The sequence below is a fragment of the Cyphomyrmex costatus genome, unplaced genomic scaffold, assembly GCF_001594065.2.
Source record: "Cyphomyrmex costatus isolate MS0001 unplaced genomic scaffold, Ccosl1.0 scaffold10, whole genome shotgun sequence".
NCBI lineage: Eukaryota > Metazoa > Arthropoda > Insecta > Hymenoptera > Formicidae > Cyphomyrmex > Cyphomyrmex costatus.
Window position 1 is genome coordinate 1,733,494 of NW_017274954.1, and position 24,755 is coordinate 1,758,248.

A 24,755-nucleotide genomic window follows, 5' to 3' on the forward strand; every position below is an offset into this window, starting at 1 on the left:
TTTTTTTTTTGTTAAAAGAGACACAATAATGCGTAATAATTCTTCGATTTTAAAATCACAATAATATTTTTCATTGTACGCATATTTGAAAAGAATTATTCGAGTACCTTTTTACATATGTAGCTTTCCTATTTTTTTTTTTGCGCAATTATAAATGCGAAATTGAAAGAAAGAAACGATACAGAAACGTATTTCGCAATCGAAGAATTATGTTTGTTCGAATATCCCGCAGATCGAAATCAAGCTCTGATAAAATCGAAGTTTTCGTCCGAGCTTTATCGTTTATTCAGCGAATAAGCGGATCGCATATATGTATAGGAACGGAGGATGCGTGCTCATTTAACACGTATACGTCTTACATGGCAGATATCACGGACTAGTCTTGCAGATACTCGAATCTTGTTTGTCCCTAACTGTATCTCTTTCTCTCTCTCTCTCTCTCTCTCTCTTTCTCTCTTTCACTCTCTCTCTTTTCCTACAGGATTAAATATAACTTCAGGAGCGGCATGTGGTATATAATCGTTTATAGCATACTTTCAAAGACGTTATTGCATTATTTAGTCACTAAAGGAATTTCATTGATTTCTAAATACACTTGTAAATTACAGATCTCACGCGCATCAAAAACTCTTGACTACATCTGTTACCGAAGTTATAACAGAAATATTATTGTGCTTGTTATAACAATGTATATATACATATATATATTCATATATATATATATATATATATATATGCAAGAGGGATGATATTATATAATCAATAGAGATGATGATTTTACTTCGTATTTGTTTTTTAAGCGATATTTTATTTGCGCAATCAACGAGCGACAATGATATCTCAGAATCCCTCGATCGCAGGATACAGTCATAATTTTTGTTGCACGCGGATGATCACCATCCTTCTAAAGTTTCCCTTTTGAGTGCATTTTCGATTGTTCCGCCAGTTAATTAGGAATCAAGTGTACGTAGTTGTTTAAACGTTCGCCGCTTATGTACTAACATTCTTGTAAGTAACCACTTTAAAGGTAGCTAAATTTTTATTAATTATTATTCGTGCGAGGATTTACATATCTTTCCGCCCGGTTTTGATAGATTATATTCCAAAAAACGTACATGTCCCGATAAATATTGCAATCAAGCAACTGTAATTAATTAGAAAAGCCTAGAAGCGATTTTTCTACAGTTGTTTGCGACAAACTGTTCATGTAATTTTGATCATCGAGACATTTACGTTCATCGGTTTGTTAATGCTTACCAATTGCCGATAGTCTGTTCGAGATTCGAAACTGGATCAGTTAGTGTTTTCCGGTGAATATATATCTATGAAAATTGGAAGCGCGCGACGGATTGGTACCAAATGAGAGACAACGATTTCAGATTATCAATTTTCGATATTCGACTCATGTATACATCACATATTCGTAGATTAAAGCTATTTACATATATAGATGTCGTATACACCTGCGATCACAATATTCGAAGGACTTCGCTTCGATCTAGAACGATCTTTCCGTACTGGAGCGAATTTGATAAATGTGGCTTTCTTTAATAAACGTTTTTTTTTTTTCTTACTTCTAACTTTCCGTAACTACGGAAAGTTGTTCTCGCGTTAGAACTGTTTATTTATGCTAGAGGAAAACGCGATATTGGAAAATTTTACGAAACGTGTTCTTCATCGTTCGTAGTTTGAAGCTTTTCTCATATATTGCCCGATTGATCGGTAGATGTAATCCTTCCCTATACAACGCCTTTCGACATCATCCGTACCGTATTCTTCAGAGCTTGTCTCTTGTTGCAAAACCAGATTCTTATCACCTCCCTATCGTATCCTAATCGATGCGCTAAAGTCGTGATTTCGTTACCTGTAAAAAAAGAGAATAGAAACTTTCAATGTATTAAAGTGCGCAAAATTGTTCCGAAGAACTAATAAAATTCTTCTAATAGCTTAATCAAAGCAGATAAACGTAAAGCATAACTAACCAGTAGGATGAGTATTCCTGTCAAAATGTGCGTTCAGCAATTCCAAAGCCTGAGGCGTGAAGGAAGTCCGCCGTTTTCGCTTCTTGCTCGGTTCAACCCCGATGAAGTCCGTCAGATGATTAACACCGCTCTTGTACCTGGAATCAGATGCACTACTCTTGCTCAAATTCGGAAGATTTTATCATTGGCGTTTATCGTTAACATTACTGCCGCGTATTAAACTTTTATTAAAAAAATATATTATACATTCCTACTTGTTACAATTATGAATTGCGAAATAGGATCTCGTGAAAAATCTGACTGGTTAATCACCATATTTTTACAATAATTAATTACGTCCATGAGTCTACATAGAGCTCAAAATTTCTCCTGTGGTTTACGAAATATTGTTATAAATCCAATATGAAAAAAAAAATAATTCTGTTTACTGTTTTGCACGTTCGTAATTACGTTAGCGCGAAATAGGATACTGATTAAAAAAGGAAATCACCGGCGTCACGATATTCGTGCTCGGACACGTTCGGTCGCAAATATCCCGTCCGGTATTGGATTTTTCCCCGAGTACACACTCGGGTTGATTCACGAGTCGAACTTACTCCACGTATCGCGAAACAGAACTCGCGGTGGCGGCAGCGATGGTGTCGATGTCGACTCAAATAAAATTAGCGATCGAATAGCCGCGGCGCTTTTAAACTCGAATCTTCAATTCATTTGTCGTCCAAGCTCATCAAATCTCGCGCAATCTCACAGAGACATCTTCCGTTTCCACAATTCTTAAATATTAAGCAGATACAACCGAGTGCTCTGATTTTTCCATACATTTTTATTACAATATTATCAATTTTATTATCGTAATTTCTACATACAATTATTAAGGATATTATAATCATGAACGGTTCTTTATATAATTAAATTAGATATTCTTATAAGAATTATTCGCCAATATGAATAAATTTCTGCATCTGTTTGTTTAAGTTTGTTATCTTTATCGGAGAACAGAGAATAGAATCGAGCAAATTAATACCAAATTTTTAATAATTGCATTAATTATTGAATAATGAAATCGACGTTCATTATTTTTCAGTCATTTTCTAATTAAATTAAGACAAGATATTAATTTATAATAACTATGAATTTATCATTGAAAAATCAGTGTCTGTTATATCATCTGATGCGACGATTATTTCAACTTAATATCGATTTGGTCCAAACGCGACTTAAAAGAAATTTACATTAGAAAAGATCCGATCTCGAGAGTCTCGAGTCGAGAGTACGCAAACTTTTTTGGCGTCGGGCGACCAGTCGACATAATTTCATTTGACGGGTAGTATTATCGGGTGGGTGCGGTGCGGGGCGCGACATGGAAAAAGCTCGCGGCCGCGACAGTAAACAGGAGAACTTCCGTTGGGACTCCCGGGTGAGCGATGAGAAGTGAGTACGGTGTGGCGGGGTCGGGGAGCTCGATGGTGGTACGGTCATAGGTACGGTCGTGGTGCCGGCTCAAAATTTATGTTTTTAATTTAACTCCGAATGACCAACTGTCGAGTCGAAAAAAGTACACGGCGGGCCATTAGCATCGCGCGGTAATATTTCGTCGAATTCGCGAAAACAATATGCTAATGGAGAAGTCGGTGAGAGCGCGAAGAACCGACGCGACGCGACACGATGCGACGCGACGCGACGCGACGATTCGACGGGGTTTGGATGCCACGTCGTTGGTATGCGCTGGTGACCGGTGAACGCAATGGAGAAACAACACGAGGCAGAAGAAAGGGTAGAAGAGGAAGGCGAAGAAAGAGAAGAGAAATAAACGTGAGTTAATACGCAAGGGAACGTGAAAGCTGCGTGTAAGCTCGTGCGTGGGTGTTACACGTCGTTGTTGCGTGTAAGTGTGAGAGAGGGAGAGACACGGAGAAGCTTGAACGAGCATGAAAGGAAGAAGAAAGACGGAAACAGAAGGAAGAAGGTGGTGGAATGGAGGCTGCGTGAGCGGAAGGAATGACAGAGAGAGAGAGAGAGAGAGAGAGAGAGAGAGAGAGAGAGAGAGAGAGAGAGTCGCACCTCTCCGCGATGCCGCTGCGGGTAAGAGCGAGGTGACGGCGATGGCGTGTAGGTAGAGGTTGGAGGAGCGACGCCGGGGGAGAGGTACATCAGAAACCTGATTTTAATTAGTCCACAGTTTAATTACTCGGCAGATAAATCGTGCACGTGCACCGCATAAACTAGCCGCTTTCATTTTTCCCGGACGCGGCCGGCGCACGGTCGACGCTTAGCTCTACGCCGCGCGAATGCAGGATGGGTCATTGTTGCTGGCTTGCTCTCGTGAAAAGAGAAACGGCCGTACCCATACCGCTTCCGTCATCGAATGATTCGATTATTCTATTCGCTGTGCCGATTTTTCTTTCATATATAGGCCGAAAGCGTTGCGATATTTTATTTGCGAACAATCGCCAAGCATTCGCTTTTGTGCGAGTAAACGCTGCTGTTTAATGTAGTCGTGTATTTCTTCTTCTAATTGACTTATTCTCGCAATTGTAAATATAGGCACGAGAGAAACTTGGCAAGAGCACGTCTTGCAGATCTGTGTATATCCATATATTCATATTTCTTATATTTAGCACTGAATGTGACAGTTAAAATTGCGTGCATAGTTTCTTATACTTTGATACTCTATAGAGAAATTACAGTCATATTTAATCTAAATGGAAAACTGAATATGAACTGAGTAATATTTAACCTCTTTGGATTAACATGAAGATTGCGATAATGGTAAATAGAAATAAGAAATACATAAGTCAATAATAATAATAATGTAGATACTATTTAACTGTGATAAATTTAATATCCAATCATATTTTTAAAAAACGACTGCACAAGAGTGAAGAATGCCTTAACGCTCTTCGATGTCAAAATCGTATCGCAGTGCGTTTTAATCGTAGTACGACTACACGGATTCCTGATTAGCTCACGGCCTAAAGTTCATTAGATTTTATCGTCTCGTAAAATTTACACCTTGTGGATACATAGCTCGGGATGCTTAGGGAGTATCTTTCGCGTCACAGTAAAGCCACCGCATTGCGTTGCTGCCGCGAACGAGTAGCCGCCTCGCGCGATCGCGCGGTAACGGTTTCTCCCATTCTAATTAACATTCCACATATTTATTAAATGCGGATCCGCAATTAATCAGGTGGATTCAATTAGCGAATTACCAATTAGCACGCACGCGTTCGCACGCTCTCGCACCGACGCGACGCGCAGACGCGAAGTCGAGGCCGCGCTGGACGATTGCGAAATAATCATGTATCAGAAATACAACGTTAAAACTTGACTTGCAACCGAGAAAGTCTCTCTCTCTCTCTCTCTCTCTCTCTCTCTCTCTCTCTCTCTCTCTCTCTCTCTCTTCAATTAGAGAATTCTAGTTGTTATTTATATTAATTATAGAGTGTTTATATGGCACGTCTCGAGAGGAACGTTGCATTTATGATACTCTTCCGTCATAAATATATGGTGATCTTTTTTGAAGAAAAACATTTTCTCACGGTATCTGTTCCGCGCGATAATTCTTAAAATATTGTAGGAGTATTACTCACCTCTCTTCTGCCTCCTTCATCCACCTCTCGAGAACGGGCTTAATTTTCTGCGCGCTTTTCGGCGTAATGTCCAGCTTTTCGAATCTAAAGCCAAGAATAAGGCTTGGTCCATTTTCTTGCTCTCATTTTTCGGACAATTGATAAAGGGAACAATGTATCGAGAAAAGACGACAAGGACGTAAAAAGAGAAATTCTAACGTAATGTATTGAGTAATACGTATATTAAAAACAGATATTTGGAAAAAATTCAAAACTTCATTTAAATTTTCTCTGAAAATTTAATTTACTTTTCGCCCTTACGTCTTTGTCCCACTAAAGGAGCACTAAGAGGCATGCATTGATTCAATAACAGGACATTGACAATGCGTGCATGCTTTAAGGTTTGGTGATGCCGTGTATGATGTTGCCAACGCGCTGCGCAAACACTGCTTGTGTAAGCGAGCGAAATGAATCCAATCCCGAATCTCTCGGTGAAACAATCCGGAGCTTAAACTCGGCAAACGTTAAAAATCCTCGGCTTCATTCTATTCTTTTATTCTTAGCGCGTTGGCGACATCATGCCCAAGTTTGCCAATGCCCTGGCTCGAAGAGAGTTAATTTTAGAAGTGCTCCTTTCGCATCTCTTTTCCGAACGGAATTAGAAATTAGTGAGAGTGCTTGTGCAGCTATACCCAAATATGCCTGCCAGTTCTAAGCGGGAGAGGCCTGATCGCAAATCAGTTGAACGCAAATAAAGAAGAGGTAGAGAGAAAGACGTCTGTCTTATTTTAGACGATATGCATCGTTGATTTTAACATGGTGAATTAATTAAATCGTACTTTTTCTTAACCTCCTTTTTCAAGATCGTCGAAAAATTCGTGCTCAGTTTTCCATTGGGTATAACTGCGATTTCTTAAAGGATTTTACAGTTTTAGATTTTTAGGTAAATTAAGTAGCATGGAGGGGTGAACGTACGTAGCTTGCTGCTGAGAGGCAATCTGCGAGGCAGCGTACATCTGGGTAGCCAGGGCACTGGGGAACAATCACCAATGCTTATGTTAGTTGATACGATAAGAATTTTCTAAGAGATATAAATATTTTCTCTTTGCTTGCTACCGGCATTTCCACGGTGGTTCCTATTCGCATTTCGTAGACGCGCTCGATCGGAAACGGTGAAGAAGGTAAGTAACGTAACCCTACAACCACGAAAATTTAAGTATCGAGTATTACACGTTCAGTGTTAAATTTGTAAATTTAATCAATTTAGATTAAATTGCAGTATAAATCAGGAACCATCGTGGTGGATTACGGTATAAATAAGTTTTATTATTTATATACACCTCAAAATTGAATAATACACTTGCGATAACTATATTAGACTTCTTTGAATTTAAAATGTTGCGACAAATACTAAATAATGGAAAATGCGTGAAAAATAATTTTGCCGAATATACCGCGTATAGAAGAGAAAAAATAAAAACATAAACTGTTTCGAGATTCTCTTGGCTTTACGTTCGGGCGTTCGTTCCTAACGGAAAATGCGGTTACATAGCCATCGAACACGGATATAACTATCTGTTTTTGTTACTCTGAACAAATCTCAACCCTTTCTACGCCATTTCCAGTGACCTGGCACACTGTCGTTTTACATTCTACCATATTATTGAATTCTCATTAGCGACGTCTGTTTCGACGAACGCGAGGAGGACGATGTAGCGATAACTAACCTGCATATGGCACTTTGGCTGTATGCGGGGCCCTCAGTGACGCTCAGAGCCTGACCAACTTGGGTCTGTGTCAGACCCAGAGACAGTCTGCGCAGCTTGAAGACCTTGGCGAATTCCTTGATCTCATCCAAATTGATCCCATCGACTACGTTATTAGTGGCCTCATTGATCGTTGGTTGATCTGTAATAAAAATTCATTCTATTCTTTATTTCTATTCTTCTTCTTCATCTTTTATTCTGCCATTCAGTCTATTTTTATTACGGTTAGGTAATAAAAGTATAAAAATCATTACAGATCACCGGAATTAGAATTTTTCCTGGCAAGATAAATCTAGTACCATATCATGCTTAATTCTAAATGAATTAGCAGTGACCTAAGCGTTTAAAAGCTTCGAACTAGAGTATTTCGAATCTTATTTTGAATTTCTTTGCTTATTTTAAGAAAGACATTTGACACTTTCTTGTTCTATAAAATACAATAAAATCAATGAATTCTTCAGTAGGTACATGAATCGCGTTGCGAGCTAATTACGGAAACAATACCTGGCCATGAATGAGATAAAATATTCGTAGTTCAAGGATTGTACGATAAGTAAGTTTTGCGCGCATGTGATTAATTTTATAATAATTCTAATACCACAAATGTAGGTGACAACGTATAATTTTGATAAATTTAGTCGTGATGTCCATTCATATGAGAGCTACTAAAGAAAATTTTTAATTTAAACTTTTTTTAGTGACTCATGGATGGATACCACGATTAAATGTAACAAAAGTATGTGCTATCCCAAGTTACCTGCACTGTGTCAAATCATCTACATTTATGGCACATTTTAAGCAGATCAGTGACTCACTATCGGTCATACGAGAGCACATTTCAATTGATTCATCGGAATGCAACGGAGCTCCGGTGGTAAGAAGGCTGCCTAATGACATCAGACGGCTTCGTTAAAGCAGCTCGAGCTCTACCACCGATTTCTCTCATAAATCTGTCACCCCGAATGTATACGAACGCAATAGAAATGCCCACATATACTTCGTAATCTCGACCAGTTCGCCTGGTTTCTATGCCGCGTAATAAACTGCAAGTCCTTCTTCCGCAACGGTGTTTCTACGATCGTTAATTTCTGATCAAGGCACTGAGTACTTTGCGCGCTTCAAACAAAAAGCTGCGAGCAAGTTATATGACTCGGCCATGACACGATAAATAAAGGAATAAGAATATCATGAACGAAGTATTCACCGCTGTTCAGTTTACAGCGTTAAATGACCATGGCTTTGACCATGATTATGGTTATTGGACTAGTTTCTTAGTTTTGTACGCATTACAAATTGCATAAATAAAATAAATAAGACGTAAGAGATAATCACTAATAATCATTAAAGCTAATAAGAAAGTGTATAAATATCAGAACTCGACGTTTGAAATATATCGTTTAATTGTTTTTACTCGTACTGTACAAAATAGTAAATAATAGAAAAATTAGAAAACTGTTTATATATATATTCTAATTACGATGTCTTTCCTGATATCCTTTAGCGAGAAATTCTATTTCTGAAATTTTATCGGAGAAGAGTTAACAAAGGCAAATATTTATGAGATAATACTCGCATCTGACACTAGCAATTGAGAATCGTTAGGCTTCACGCGTCGAATGATTATTCCATCGCGTCAGGATGACGAAGTGCCAGTCTACGCGATGATTGTGAGTTATTAAAATTATTGTCAGCCAACATGAGGTTACGCGCGCTGCTGGAATCTTTATGGCTTCCTAGAAGGCAGTAAGGAACGAACTAATGCCCCGTATATTTATATAATGAGTCTAGTATACGATATCCTATTACACTCGTCAAATATTCTACGATCGATGCTTATAGTTCGAAATGTTATTATCAAGGTTTAAATACACGTTAAATATTAAATCGTTCCTTCTGCGACGACAGTAACATTTCGTGAATATTGCCAGGGAGAAACGCTGTTTACGCGGCCGTTTACGCGATCATTAGAAAAAATTGAACGTGTACTTCAATTATCAGGGACATATACGCTTACGTGCGGCCGGAAGATTAACACCTTGTCAAAAATATCGTCAGAATGTGACAACCTGGCAAGATAAAGATAAGGAGCGCTTTTGCATGTGGTAATTGCTTCTTTAAAAGTGATCATTATGCATGCAATCGCTTGTCGACATTAGCGAATATGCTTCGTATAAGCAAGTGATTGCGTTATAGGAAGATGGTGTCTCCAGCGAAAATTGTAATTAAAAGCTGTCAAGAAGTAACACGGCTACCCTGAAGGCGTAGCTCGATTATCATTTACGCGCGCGCGATGTGGACATCGTTTTAAACGTTCTGTCAAGTACCGCAAAACCAATTGACACAGATCATTCCTACTTTCGACCCATAGGTTAATATCACAGTAAGAAGAAGAAAATAGAGTATATGGTATATCTTACTCGGTGAATCGTTCAAGAGATCATCTTCGTCGTCCTTTATTGGACTGTGCATACTGCTCGGAGAAGCCTTTACCCCGACTCCGCCAGGTCCGTGCGTCGTCGTGATAGTAATCTCGCCGTTGCTAGCAGCCAATCTGTTCAAAGCGGATGCAGCGGACACCACGGATTCATTCAGTGGCGACGACTGCTCCGGTCTGTCCCTGTGATGTTTTTCCGTCGGCTGTGAACACAATGCGGTAGCAGGGACGGATTAGTACTCACTCAGGACGAGAGCGCTCCTCTGCCACGTCAATTATGCACTTAATAATGAGACGGAATCTCGAATCGGGACACTTTAAGGTTTAATTAGTGGAAAGAATGCCGCCAGTACGGAATACTTTCTTAACGAGAACACTCAGTGATGGGAAATATTGGTTGTTTCGCTAATCTTGCCAGTAAGTTTACTTCACGCGTTCGACTGTGCATCGCGATTCGATAGAAATTCGTTTACATCATTAGAAAAAAAAAATGGAAAAGAGGAGCCAGCGAAGGTATTTATTCTCTATGATTCATATGGCAGTGTTATTCGTTGATGGAAAGTTAACTACACTAACGGTTATAGTTGAAATTATTGAGAAAGTGAATAACACGTATCGTACGGCCACTAGTGAGATAAAACGTGAAACGTGCATGCGGTTTTGAAAAACAATACAACTATATATACGTGATATCATGAAAATATGAAGCTTATTGTAAAAGAAAAACATTGCTATTTTAACAAGCAATGATATGTCCATCAATTTCGTTGATAGCATGACATGAAGAATTTTATATCTGAAAAAACAGCTACATAATTATACACAGCTAATTATTTTAAATGCTAAATTATTACAAGTTTTATGGGAAAGATAACATCGACTCTAAGTCTTAAGATATTTCTATCGCTTATTAATATTTCTCATATTACCGACAAATTTATACTATCTATCATATATTTGAAAGAAAGATGCTGGAAAGGGCGAGTCGTACGTACTGTGTAATGATTTATATGCGAGGTGTGTCGGTGGCTGTGCTGTTGAGGCGATGTCGTTAAAAGCGGTTGCTGAGAAGCCTGAACGGCCTGTACAGCCTGCGCTGCTTGCGCTTGTGCCGCCTGGGCAGCCTGAAGCAGTTGCTGTGGCTGCATCGCGCTCAGAAGTTGTTGGCTCGCCGAACTATTGCTTAGAAGATGCGGCAAAGCGGCAGGGTTCAGCCCTAATCCCGATGCCAGGCTGGGGCTCGTGGGAACTGATAAAAGGACAAGTAAACACGCATAGTACGACATCCGATGTTCGGTTAATCGCGATGTAAATACAACAATTATGACAACTAAAAATATACAAACATTTTGATCGAATGTGTTATCATAAAAAACTAAAAATGTTTAATTAAGAGAAATAAACTTAAAGAAGTTCTTAATTCTTAAAGATTCCAGAGTGAATTTATATACATATCCAATTCTGCAAATCGCGCGCTGGAATCTTTTTCGATCTTGAAACTCAATCATGAATAAAACTGGAGTAGTAATATCATATATTAAATTGACAAATAATTTAATGTTTGATGTTAATAAGTATTTTAGATGTTAATAATTGATGTTAATATAAGCATGTTAATAACTGTAAATAATGTAATTTATTGCGAAAAACTTTTATTTAATAAAGAAGCATTTTAATATTTTAAGTACTGTAGACTTATGGATGGATAATTTTAAATTAATTATTTGAAGAATCGATTCTTTGCGCTCAGAATGCGTTGTGAATATTTGGATTCATTTTTTTTTCTTTCCGCATTTTCGCTCTCAAATTTTTATCGCTTGATTTTGGATCAATGTATCGTATTAGTTGTGGTAAATAAATTTCAGCTTTCTTGTAATAATAAGTCAACAATTACTGTGTAGAATACATTTGTTTGACAATATGTAATAACGTCTAATATTAACTGCAGGAATAAAAATGAAAAGGAAAGATTTTTATAGGAATTATTTTTTATACATCACACATTTATTTTTTTTTAACTATCTACGTGAACGAAACGGTACTGAAACTGCACACAAGTTTAACATTTGATCATGAATTAATTATTCAATGCACAATTTAGCTGCATTGCAATAGTAATAAAAGTCATAATATTATGTTTTAATAAATTAGGAATTATTTTATGCGTTACACTTGACACTCACACACTTGCGAGTATCATTTGTTCTTGTTTAACATTTCATAAATAACAAGGATGAAATGATTCCAAAAGCATTGCAAGCATCAAGTGGAACGCATTCCAATTGCAAAAGAATCGATTTTTCAAAATCGATTCAAGATCGATTATTCTTAAATGTGATGTATATATAAAACGCATTCAACATTTCCTATTTCTAATTTGTCTATGAAATAATTGTTTACAAATAAATTATATACATATATATCGTAAAAGGAAAAACGCGAATATTTTATAAAGTTCTACATCTCCAATTATATATTCTGAAATCATTTGATATACCTTAAGATTCATATGAGAAAGAAAAACTGACTTATACCATGCTTATTACTGCTAGCTTCCAATTATATATAACGCGTCTCTGAATTATTTCGTACTTGAAGAATTAAACATTCGACATTTGATATCGCGATAGATTTAAATGCAAAAGATCATTCATGCCAGATATGCATGTAAATATATTTTATTAAATTTTATAAGAAAGAGATAAAAATAATATAATTTAATCTTATACGGTGAGTACGTAATAATATTTTATCAACGAGGTGTAGTTAAAATATACGTATTATATGGCTTCGCGTAGAAGTAGAATTATATTTATATCGTGACGCGCGTAAAGATGGATCAGGAGACACGGTAGTATCTCGGCGAAGAACACGCGCAGCGATATTATATTAAATGGTTACATCGAACACATGGCACAGGAAAATCTTATAAATAGATTAGTATTGAACTTACCATTGCTCGTAGGCGTATTAAGCATATTTTGCGGTTGAGCTAGAGATTGGAGATTCGCCAGTGTCGTAGAAACTACTTGTCCATTACTGAGCGCCAAATTCACCATTTGATTGTTCGTAACGTGACTGACTGGTATAGTTAAAATGGTTTGGGTAGCGATACCTAGGAAATGAGAAACATTTTTCAAAATAAATGTGTTTCTCTGACGGGAAGTTATTCCAAAATAAAGGGTGACAATAGCAATTGATTAGAATAGCTCTCGAAAATGTTGTATGATCATATTTCAAATCAATAGATACTTCATTTCTATTATGAACATAGTCCACGCGTCGTTGATCCAGGATGGGTAGTAAAGTTATCAGAGTCTCATAGAAGGATTATTAGGCAACCCATAGGGCAGGTAACCTCGCAGGCTAGCGTAGTTGGCAAACTATTATCGTCATCTTAATAGTGGGTACAGGTACTAGTACTGGACTGCGCTGCGAGAAGGACGCCTAATCATACTTAGAATAGTTTCGGGATTACCTCCAGCTCCGCTAATCTGATTACCCTGTACACGCGCTTAATATGATTACTGATCATGAGTACGTACCCGTGTTGCCACCTACAGCTAAGCTAAGCAAATCCCGTATTCCGAACAGCCATAAAAGTTTCACATTCTGAGGTAAGGTCAACCGACAATCCGATTAACGTGCAGTTCAAACGTTACCGAACGATAATGTGTCGTCAATACTTTCACTGTTGATTCACTGTCTCTAACGAGAGTGTAATGATTTGAAAATTTTGTATTCATCGAAGCATGACAAATATAATATTTGCGATAGCAATTCAATATATGCTTTTCGTTAATGCGCCATGGTCTACTAGAAGCAAAGAAGAAGTCTCTTCCACATTTTTAGGAATATCGAAGATTTATTTATATCTGATATAAAGATTCACGGATAATGTTATTTCCATTTTCAACGAATCGAGGCGTACATGACCTCTCGTGTATTTTAATCTTCGTCGCTTTTTGGATCTTAATCGTTCACACGATAAAATCTCGAACGGCTGATATTACTTTAAATAAAGCCGCGGACATTCCTGCGGACAATAATTTCTATGAACGACAACCTATTGACCGCACTTTCGAGCACTCCTCGACTCATCCTCGCCGACACTCGATGTCTATCAGAGACCAATCGAGCGTTAGTCAGTTACCATCGATTGAGTCGAAAAGCAGTGCAAACATTATTTGCCGCCACGTAACTCGTCATCCTACCGCGGCCGGTCCATATCCACGAACTTCAATCCACTTAGGCGGAATCCCAAAGTTCTCCTTCTGCCTCTCGTCCTCCGCCTTGCTCCGTGCTGGCTCTCTCTCTCTCTCTCTTTTTCTCTCTCTCTCTCTCTCCTCTCTCATCCTCTCTCTCTCTCCTCTCTCATCCTCTCTCTCTCTCTCTCTCTCTCTCTCTCTCTCTCTCATCCTCTCTCTACCCTTTCTCTCTCTTTCTCTCTCGATTGCTAGAATAGGAACCTAACTTGGTAGAAACGAAGTTAGCGCGGACCGCAATCGATATAATAGCGGCCGAATCCGCGGAGCTGCGATGTCCAGCCAGTGAGTACTAGGGTTAGGAGTATGAGGGGAGGAAGGACGCGGACCCGAGAAAGGAGGCAGGATGGGATGGGATTCGTGAGGTTGGAGAGGGGTAGTGAGACGTTAATTATACATTGAAATTAGTTGCAGAGTTTGCCCTGTGCTCGGCGAGGCAGTCTAGGACCACTAAGTATGGACGACGGGCAAGCCTTAGTCCGAGCTCTGGTCAGAGATAGTCGATATTATATTATATATCGGCACATCTTGATTGCACAACATTATGCGCCAGCACAGCGCCGTGTTCCGTTCAGCGAACGCGCGATAATTTTATGCGTGGCAACCGTCGATGGAATTTTGACTGATTGAAATTTCGATTATAATCACATAGATTATTTGTTAGCAATCACGATCAATACTATGACGTTAGATATAAGACGGCGAAAAAGGGAACCATTCATGTTTGAAAAATGCTGAAATTATAGAATGCTAATGTAACTTACCTTGCGAAGTGGGGATAAGAAGCTGAGCTCCTTGAATGCCCTGAACCAATTGACCGGACGTTAGGATGAATTGAGGCATCGCGACCGGTTGTGGTTGAGATAATAGCTGAGGTAACGTTGCCATTGGGGCTGAGCTAGGTGGCAAAAGGTGGGGAGCTGCTGTCGTACTCGAGGCTGTTGGTACCGTTCCGCCTAGGAATAAAAATTAATGATTTCATCACGTTAGACTATTCTTGTCATCTGATTCTTGGTCCTTGATCCTCCGATCTCAGAGTTGCTTGCGTTTTTTCTATTTAGATTCACTAGAAAAAACTCGATTTCACGTTTCTTACCTGACGAGCTGACGGTTAAATTCAACGGAGTATTGATCAGCTGATTATTAGTTAATCCCGCTGTCATTCCTTGAAGACCGGCAGCCAGTGACGCAACTTGTGGGAGATTTTGCAAATTCGCTAAATTCTGAAGATTTTGAAGTGTCACCATACCGGCCACTATGCACAAAATTCCAATAGTAAGAAAACAATTGAGATCGTATATACAAGCTTTGTGTCTGTAAAGGGACAGTTTCTCATACTTACTCGTTCCATTTAAGTGAGCTTGTGCTACCGCCGCACGTTTCGCTTGATGAAGATTTTCAGGTGACGGACTCCGTCGCCTCTTTCGTGAATTCTTTATATCATCTATCATCATTTGGTGTTCGTGAAGTGCACCACCTGTCGCCGGTTCGGGACTTCCAGCGCTACTCCTGTCGCTGTCCTGTAACAAATATATATATATATATATATATATATATATACACGTGTACAATAGATATATAATCACACGCCAGATTGAAATTCAATCACCTTCGATTTGTACGAGATCGAACAACGGTCACGAGAAATTGCATTGAATGGAATTATACTATACTATCCAATAATAGTAGGTAATAATAATAATAACGCTAATTAAATATGTATTATTCTACTAATACGCAGCTTTACTAAGAGATCAAACATCTTTTTGAGTTTTTAATATAAAATGTTATGTATCATTCTCTCATGAAAATCAATTGAACAGCGACGCCGCGACGCAAAGGTTTTAATACGAGTTAACAGTCATTTCCAAAATGACCAAAACATTTAATTATACGCGCGTGGTTCGTTAACGTGTGTGATGCTTTTTATTGCGGTGGTGCGTTTAACGTCGAAAATAGATTAATAATCATTCACATTCTACATAAATGATACATATTAAAATATTCCATTTCATATCGGTAGAGGTGAGAAAAAACAATGACAGTAAATTAATGACGATAATTATTGTAATATAATACACGTAAACCAACGAGTCTTACGACACGATCGGTGATCACTGTCGAATATTAATTTCAATATCACTTACGCGTGGCAATGAAAATTGAGCTCGCCTGTATTATCGCGATGCCGATCCTTGTCCATAAACATAATCCAGCAATGCGTGCGGGCAAAGTGATTTAGTTATTCACGCTCAATAACACATTTTTGGAATTAACTTGGTCGGCCGAGCCGACCGTCCGATTTAATCAATACCAATTTGGCAGGACCGCGCGACATACGGTGTATCATGACTTCCGAAAATTTTCATCGACAAACAACCGTGAAAGATTATACGAGAAGGCGTGAATTGCCGCGCGAAAAAAATATATTAATCACGCGTTTCCCGGTTGCTCCGCTTTCGTGCCTGCAGATATATAATTCATGCATATTTACGGAATACTAGCGGAATAATTAACGAACGCCGGCACATTAAGGCGTGCCGTATATACGTACGTGTGCACGTGTAGTCGAGGTTCTTAGAAGACAATCTAAATTATAATAAATCGATGGAGTATATATGCCGTAATGCTTTACCACCACGAGTGTATATCGACGGTGGTGGTGGCTGTGCCGTGGAGAGTAATGTTACCGGTGCGGCCTCTTTGCATAATGGTATGGAAATATGCCGGAACGTGTATCGCCATAGTTGGATACAGATTAAGCGTTTTAGAGCTTCGACACTCGAGTAATTCGGGAAAAAGAGTTCCCGCGCGGATAACTGGACCCATGAATAAATCCTAGAAGAGCTTCTGCGGTGGTTATCACCTTAGACGTATAACTACTTTGACTAGACGAATTGGTATAAATGTCAAAAGAAGTTTTACGCAATTTATATAGTATCGGTGAAAAATATATTAATGATATTTAAAGATAACAACAACAACAACACACATCGAGTTATTGTTGAAAATTACATAATTATTTCGTTCATAATTTTTTTTTAAGAAGAAAAGATTGTAAAACGAAAAAGTTTTTTTTCAGCCAAATAACCATCGTAAATATCATATTAATTGTACTGTCGAAGTCTCAGTATATTCAGCTTTTTTTTAAAAGGGGTATCCTCTGGGTGCGGCTTGTAATCCCGGCTTGAATTTTCGTCAAAGTCGCACAATGGGCCGTACGCGTCGCTGGTCGAGGCATTTCATTGCATAAAAAATAGATAAAGCCTGGTCGATAGGTAACGAACGAAAATAGGAGGCGCAGAGGGTATGGCAGTTCAATTTTTTTTCCACGCAAATTCGTAAACGGCTATACCACCAGTATAGCCACCCTATATTAAATGGACGAGGCGAGGAGGATTAGTTGAATGCACAGGTTCGACCATTTTGCTTGTAAAAGTGCACGCGATATACAACCAAGCGTAGAAACATATGTTTACGAGCTTCCGGTATTTCGCATAAATTAATCAGTGCTGCAGCACTGCAACGTATGAAACAACTTGGTTATACGAGATCGTCGACTTTGCTAAAACTTGCCAAATAGTTATTTGTATGTGGAGACAAATATTGTTATATATGGAAAAACAGATATTAAGGTGTCTATATTATTGATACGATTTCAACAAGAAAAAGAACGCATTAAATAATTTTTTTTTAATAAATAGTTTTCAAAAGCAACTTCAAAGGTTTTTTCTGCTTTTGTACATTCCTATATTTCTCCCCTAATTGCTAATACAAACATGTGTTTTTATGCAGGGAGAATGAAACAAACATTTATAATTATATTAAAACCTATTTTGATCTAAGACCCATTTACAGTTATACTAAGACTATAAGTTTTGAATTGTCACTAGTGCCTACGATTCCTTGTACTTCACATCTCGAGATATAATCTATTTATTATTCGAGCACGTCGAACAAAAGAAGCGGTCGTGCCGCCTATGCAATTGTTTCCACCAACAGCAACGCTTTAAATTCCCAGAGAGAAATCAGTCATATGATCGATAAAAAATCGTTATTTCGCATCCATAAGCCATCTCGCTAATGCAAAAAACCGAGCTGGATCCTCTCCCTCCCGCGAATGGGGCGGACGGCGAACGCGAACGGCCAGTGGGAGGCGCGAAAAAAATACACAGGGCAGAGGAAAGAGGGCGGAGAGCGTTCGGTTGGTCGTTGGAAATGCAACAATAAACATTACTTATCGGCACGGGGGTCTCTAACAATGCGTATACGAAGAGAAGCGGCGCGGCTGGTAGCAAAGCGCAAGTTTTTTGCAATAAAGTCATTTCGAGCCGTTTGAGTTATGGGTAATTCCTGTGGAGCGCCCGGGCCTGTGCGCTCTAGCTGGCTGGTCCGAGTCCGGTCCATTGATTAGTATTAATGACTTAGCTGCACTCATTTCGCCCGAATAAAAGTAATTGGATTTGGCTTCGACCCCGCGCGGACCGTGCTGTAGTTTGGCGTCGGCGGCGTCGGGCGGCGTCGGCGGCGTCGGCGGTGGCGACGGCAGCGGCTGGTAGAACAAAACTGGTGGGCGCGTGTAAAAATACATTAATATCTGTTTGCGCTTAATAAACGATAGCCGCGCTGACTTCAGACTAATGGCCGTATTCCGGAATCGGTAATACGCATTTTTATGTTTCTTTCTGAAACGCGGCGCCGCGCCGCGCCGCGCCGCCCGCATCGTGCTGGTTTCATCCCATCTTCGGCTGTGGCTGTTCCTGCCTCTGGCGATCGATTTGTCGAGCGGGGTACCGTTAGTCGTTATGAAAATTGAACGACTTTTTGGCAGGAAAAACTATATATGAGAGCTTTACTCGTAGTCAAAAGTACAAATACAAGTGAGCTATATATAGAGATTTTTATAAGTTGTCACACAAATTGCGAATTGTAATTTTGACAACATTAATACATCGGATAAAACGAAAAATATAAATATATCTCTGCTGAATTATAAATAGAAAAGAATGTCACTAAAATTGAGGTATATAACTATGGATGTTGTATGTATTTCTAAAAATCCAAAGTCAGCGATTATGTTTAACTTGATTTGAATCTCACAAATTGTTTCAAGCGTTTAAACCATTTGATTGAGTGATTCTGTCGATAAAGTATGCAACAAACATCGCTTGTAAATATATTCAAATAGTTTAAAGCTGTATTGTAATTTGATTTAAATTTCGTATGTTTTATTTATATGTGTTTACGTGTCAATAATTATCATGCAATCAATCAAGATCAATAATTGTACAATAATCATTCAATACGTCACAAGAAGGCATAAAAAGGCAAGAGGACGATGAATTTCCTTCACGATTAAGGACTCTAACGAATCCTGTGGGGGTCGCAATTATCACGTGGTCATTGCGAAAGGGTGTTATCGGGAGTGGAAACCCAGCGAGACAGTGGCAGAGAGGGTCTGCTCTCTATACGGAAAGGACAGAACAGAGACAGATAGACTAGAGGAAGGTAGACAGAGACAGTTTGGAAGAGAGAGAATCATGAAGATAGTCATAGAGGAGAAAGACGGGAAGCACGAGTGGGAAAGAGAGGGAAGGAGAGAGTAAGAGATAGAATCCGCTCGACCCCTCGGTTCAGGCCGCTTTGTCTGTAAGTGTAATTAGTCCAGGGTGGGGTTCCTGGGAGTCGAGGCTCGGGGGTATAAGGGAGGGTAAAAGAAGGGGTTGCAGCGGGGGAGCAACGGGGTGGTTCATCCTGGTTTCCCTCGCCCCGTCCCTGTGCCCCACCACCGCCTTATTTATATGCAAATGAGCTTCATTTCGCGATATTAATGTTCCACCCGAGTCGGCCTGCCTCGGCGCGAAAGGGTGCGAGGATACGCGGAAAAGGGTTCGTCTCCTCTTGCTTCGTATGTGTTTACGACCGTTTCGCTTGCATGGACAGCAGTCGAGTCAAAATGTCAAAAATTGTTGACAACCTCAATAGCTGAATGAATAACGTGCGTTTCATTTTTCAACAAGCGACATAGTATGTAAACTGAGTATTATATAAATTGGAGCACACACACACACACACACACACAAAAGTTATAAATATGAGAAGTGGCGAGGATTAGTAGGATTAAAAAAGAAACAACAAATATATGTTTCGCTTATTCTAATAAATCGAGAGCAATGCGACTGTCATCGCGCTACAAGAAATCTCGTCTTACGGTTGCCTCCTCCAACATGCTGCGCGATTAATCGCTATAACACGATGACTTGTCAGCCTTCCCAGGCGGATCGAAAATTTCCAACGGCACGTCGGCATAGTCCCAAGTCGCGGCACTTACATGGCGCGTAGGTAGTACAGATAATGACCGATTTATCGTAACGAGTGGAGCGTGGCGGCGGGTAGACAGACCCCCATCAAGGCCCCACCGGGGTAAATTAACAACAGACAAGCCACTTGAAACATTACCGAGGCTTCCTTGCGAAGCAAGCTGGGGGTGGGCTCGCTGTTGCCTTACTCAACATAAATTAGGGCCGATAGAAAGGGTAGATTGCAGAATGTTGAGTGTATAACGACCGGCGCGCACTGCTGGTAACGGTGTCTCGAGCATCCGCGCGTCGCGTCTTACTCCTGCGGCGCACGCGAGCCCGAAAAATCTTCGCCGCTGCACGCCACGGGATTTTACACGCTCATGCACAAGAAAATTTAAACGCCAATATCGAGATTGTGAGGTCACACGTTTTAATCGATTGTGTTAAAATCTAAATTTAGAGGGGTTAATTTAATATTTAACAAATTATAATTTATTAAAATTATATGTAATAAAATTATTACACATTAAATATTATATATATTTTATATTACATAGTTTTTAGTAGTAATAATATAATAAAAGTAATAATTACTATTTAAAATAGTATTTTAAATAGTAATTACAATATTTTTAAGAAAATCTTGAAGCATACTAAATATTCTTCGAATAAATTACAAGACAAATGAGAGTTCCTAAACGAATCAGCATTGATTTCCTATGTTAAAGAAGAAAATCGCGCATGTACTTATAAAATGGTTTGATTTTATAAAATTCGTTAATGATCTTACGTCATTGGTGTTAAAATATATTTCTACGTTATAGCTATATGATATTGAAGGGGAAAGTGATCGTTACGTTGAACGGTTTCTCCAGTAATGTTTCCCGAGTTCCTTCGAAAAGCTTAATTACGGCGAGTCAGCGAAATAATTCGAAATAGGAGTAAACGTTTGTGCCGACGGTATTTGCATTTAATGGATATTAAAATGAATGACCATCGCTCATTACGAATGCCGCGGGGCGTCCGTGGTAAAATCGTGGGTAATGAAGTCGCGGGGCGAATCTTACTTGTAAATGGATCCTTCATTATATCCAGATACAGTTCTTTGAGGAATGCGTTCTAACGACTGTTCGGACACGCTGCTAAGAAATTTATGAGAATTTTTCACTGCAATATTGAAAATGCGGCGTAATCGCCTCTAAAATTACGTATCGCTGAATTATCTTGCGAAAATGCAATCCAATCTTGATATTATACCTTTGAATTAAATCCATTTACACAACTACAAGTTCGGTACTGGTAGTCTAGAATTTTATTTTATATAAACACGCAAAGTTTTATTTCTCGAAATTTCCCTCCTCCTTGACCAGAACCGCTTGCAGTTCGACCAATCTATTCCGGGTATTCTTCACAGCAGGCATCTTAATGCGCACGAGTCGTAAACCGCGCGGACGTGGTGTAAATCTATTCGTACCGTCGTTGTTTAGCTCGGTCTGTGCCCTAAGAGAGGGCGGTCGGTCGAAGCAGAAAGAGAGGGAGGACGGGGACAACGCTGGGGGGTGGTTGAGTGAGAGAATCGGAGGTGGGTCGACCGATGCATGAATATACATGACCTTACCACCAACCCTTACACCGCAACGGGGCTCTGCTTACATTATTGTATATCTAATTCCGCGGATGGTTCTCAAAATTTGCCGAACATCGCGCGACGACGATGCGCCGCGACGGTTGCCTACGTCTAGCTGAGAATCACTGCTGGCTCACGACATTATGCAGGCAGTCTACATATTATACATTCGGACTGGGATTCAATTAAGTTTGGTTAGACCAAGTCCCGCGGCCCTCTCCCGCATCCGGTCTGTACTTCCTTTCTCCGACTCACGCCTGCAGAAGTGTTCTGAATAACGCGCATTTTTGGTACAGTCGCGATATTGTCGTCAAATAAGATTTTCATCAAGATTCTTGCCTGGCGTTATATTTAATCTTGAAGATCACAATATAATTTGCGTATTTGCTATGAAAAAAATTGCTACGTGCACTATAAATAGTAGGGTGCAAAAATATTCATTTTTTTCCCGAATATACAATAAGTACGCGTTATAAGATAACGATTATGTAAGTAGAGTAGATATTCTATTGTATTCCAAAAGTAACGTGGCAGCATACAATAAAATCGCACGGTGTGCACCGTGATGTTGCTTTCGTGTCTCTTGAATTTCTCATTCGCAAGAAAATCTAGGAAGCAGTGTTGGAATTCAATGGGACTGTGACGCAGGTCGAATTACAACCTAATTCGCCGAAACCATGATTATCCATCAACCGACTCAATCATAGCCGAGTCGGTCCTCTCGCGACATAAGCGCAACAAGAGCGTTTGACATTTGGCGGGCGTAACCAACCGTGGCAATAAGGTTAATTGAAATACGTCAAGTATAACGCATAACGCTGAGAATACTTGTACTAGTCGATCGTTGGTGCGCCGAATCAAAACACGCACGCACGCTCGTGACACACTTCGATACTACTACTGGATAGGTAATTAGCGGGACCACGTGGTGCAAAATACGAAGAGGCGTACGGGCGAGAGTACCAGCAAGTGCGTGAGCGCTCGTCAAAAAGGATGACGGATAGGTCGCCGGGGGTGGGAGGGGTGAGGATCACGTAAGGGCGGATCAGGAAGGGCATGAAGATGGCTGGCGCGTAGCGGGCAGGAAATCGAAGGGACGCTATAATAATGACGGAAAATTGCGCGTCTCCGTGTTACGCGGCGCAGATCGTCGGCACTTAATTCAATTCGATTGCGATACAGTTCAATAATTCGATTAATTAAAAAATATCACAGAGCCGCTCAGTCGGCTCGATCGGCTGGCGTGCCTTCCGCTTCGCGAGAGGCACAAGGTCTCCGGACGGACGCCCCCCTTTGAGCGCCTCTGATTAAGAGGGTTGGTATATCGATGGCGCAGAGTTCAGTTAATAGCTGAAACGCACACATCCCTCGATGTTGCCATATCATCTGTAATGATTTGATTATGAGTATCGAACACTTGAAATTCCCAAAAAAATCCCCGCAACAATCGTGTCCACTTTAACGATTTTTTCTTGCATCTGCATGTTCAGCTGCATCGTTATACGAATCAAACAACTTCACCCTTCATCTGTAATACCCAAATTTACCTTGGACGCGATATGTATGTACTTGACTTATAAAAACATTAAATATTAATTATATTAATACCATAATAAACCGCGTGCATATACACAAGTATGTATAGTTTACATTTTTCTAATATTATATTAATTATATTAATGGAAGGCTCTTACCATAGATCATTTAACAGTCAAGAAAATGAAAACTACAATAAAAGTTTTCGATTGCTCTGGCTGTAAAAGGCCGATATTTCTGCCAATATTTCAAATCAATTAAAATTTTGTCACGGCTTTATTTTATTCCCTGCAATTTTTGCGGTCGTGAAGAACGCAAGTAGTACCAAAAAATTGCGGATAACCAGAAAAGTGATATCGTCGCGAACTTTATAAAAAAAAAGGGGTATAAAGAATTATTTGATTGTCGGATAAACGTGAAATAAAATAAAATAAAATCAGAAAATTAAGATCTTTAATTATTATTGATAAGATCGATTTTAAAAGTAGCGATACGCGCAACGGTCAATATTTGAGAACATACCACGACATACCATTGCTATATCAATGTTTAATTAAAAACAAATGGCGCGGTGACGTCTATCTACGGATTACTTTCTATTAGCTAATTAATTACGCTATATCGATATCTCTCCCGCTATTTCATTAATATGAGGATAACGACATAATAATGCAACTGCTACGTCACGCGATGCTCTCTGACGGTTTTCTGAAAATTCGAAAACCGGTAGGTAACTGTACGTTAGATTTGCCATATATACTTAAAAATAGCTGACGACGGCGCGCCGTCAAGAAGCATTCGGGAATGTTATAATCCCGGCGCGGTGTCATAATGATAATAACAACGCGTTAATTAAACTCGCTGATTTATGCGCCTTTCATATTGTAATTGCTCACCGAACTCGAGTCGAGACGCAGAAAGCGAGCGCGCGCAGCTACGGTCTCGGGCGATCTCTCGCTCGGAGAGCTGAGATAATGCGAACGAATTAATGAGTCAAGACGCAATTAATATCGACCACTCGCGCTCGCCGTCTAACAGCAAAACCTCAGCGTTATATCTTTACCTTTGCGCGCCGCGAGAAAGAAAAGACGCGGGGAAACGGAAAGATGACTGCAGATTTTCGTAATTTTTTTTTTCCGCGTTACAATCGTAATAGCACGGGAGATGTTCGCTCTCCTGGCATAAAGTGCGAGTTTCGCTCGCGCAAATTGCGTATTCTCCTTTCGCTGCCCAATTCAGCTCAAGAGTCTCGAATACAATTTGTTACGATTTAA

At 39.5% G+C, this 24,755-nt stretch overlaps 1 protein-coding gene across 1 annotated transcript in view; it reads right to left on the bottom strand.

Annotated features, from left to right (window-relative positions):
* Positions 1-787: 787 nt before the first annotated feature.
* The window catches only part of pdm3 (POU-domain protein pdm3), a 113,851-nt gene continuing 89,883 nt past the window's right edge, over positions 788-24,755 (bottom strand). Inside the window, exons 3-13 of the mRNA XM_018551812.1 lie at positions 15,359-15,536; positions 15,113-15,271; positions 14,781-14,972; positions 12,705-12,866; positions 10,747-11,000; positions 9,735-9,954; positions 7,279-7,459; positions 6,527-6,583; positions 5,573-5,656; positions 1,983-2,119; positions 788-1,864 (exon numbers count right to left, since the gene is read on the bottom strand). Of these exons, the coding sequence (XP_018407314.1) occupies positions 1,740-1,864; positions 1,983-2,119; positions 5,573-5,656; positions 6,527-6,583; positions 7,279-7,459; positions 9,735-9,954; positions 10,747-11,000; positions 12,705-12,866; positions 14,781-14,972; positions 15,113-15,271; positions 15,359-15,536 (1,749 nt within the window). The 3' untranslated portion in view covers positions 788-1,739. The remainder of the gene's footprint in view (positions 1,865-1,982; positions 2,120-5,572; positions 5,657-6,526; positions 6,584-7,278; positions 7,460-9,734; positions 9,955-10,746; positions 11,001-12,704; positions 12,867-14,780; positions 14,973-15,112; positions 15,272-15,358; positions 15,537-24,755) is intronic.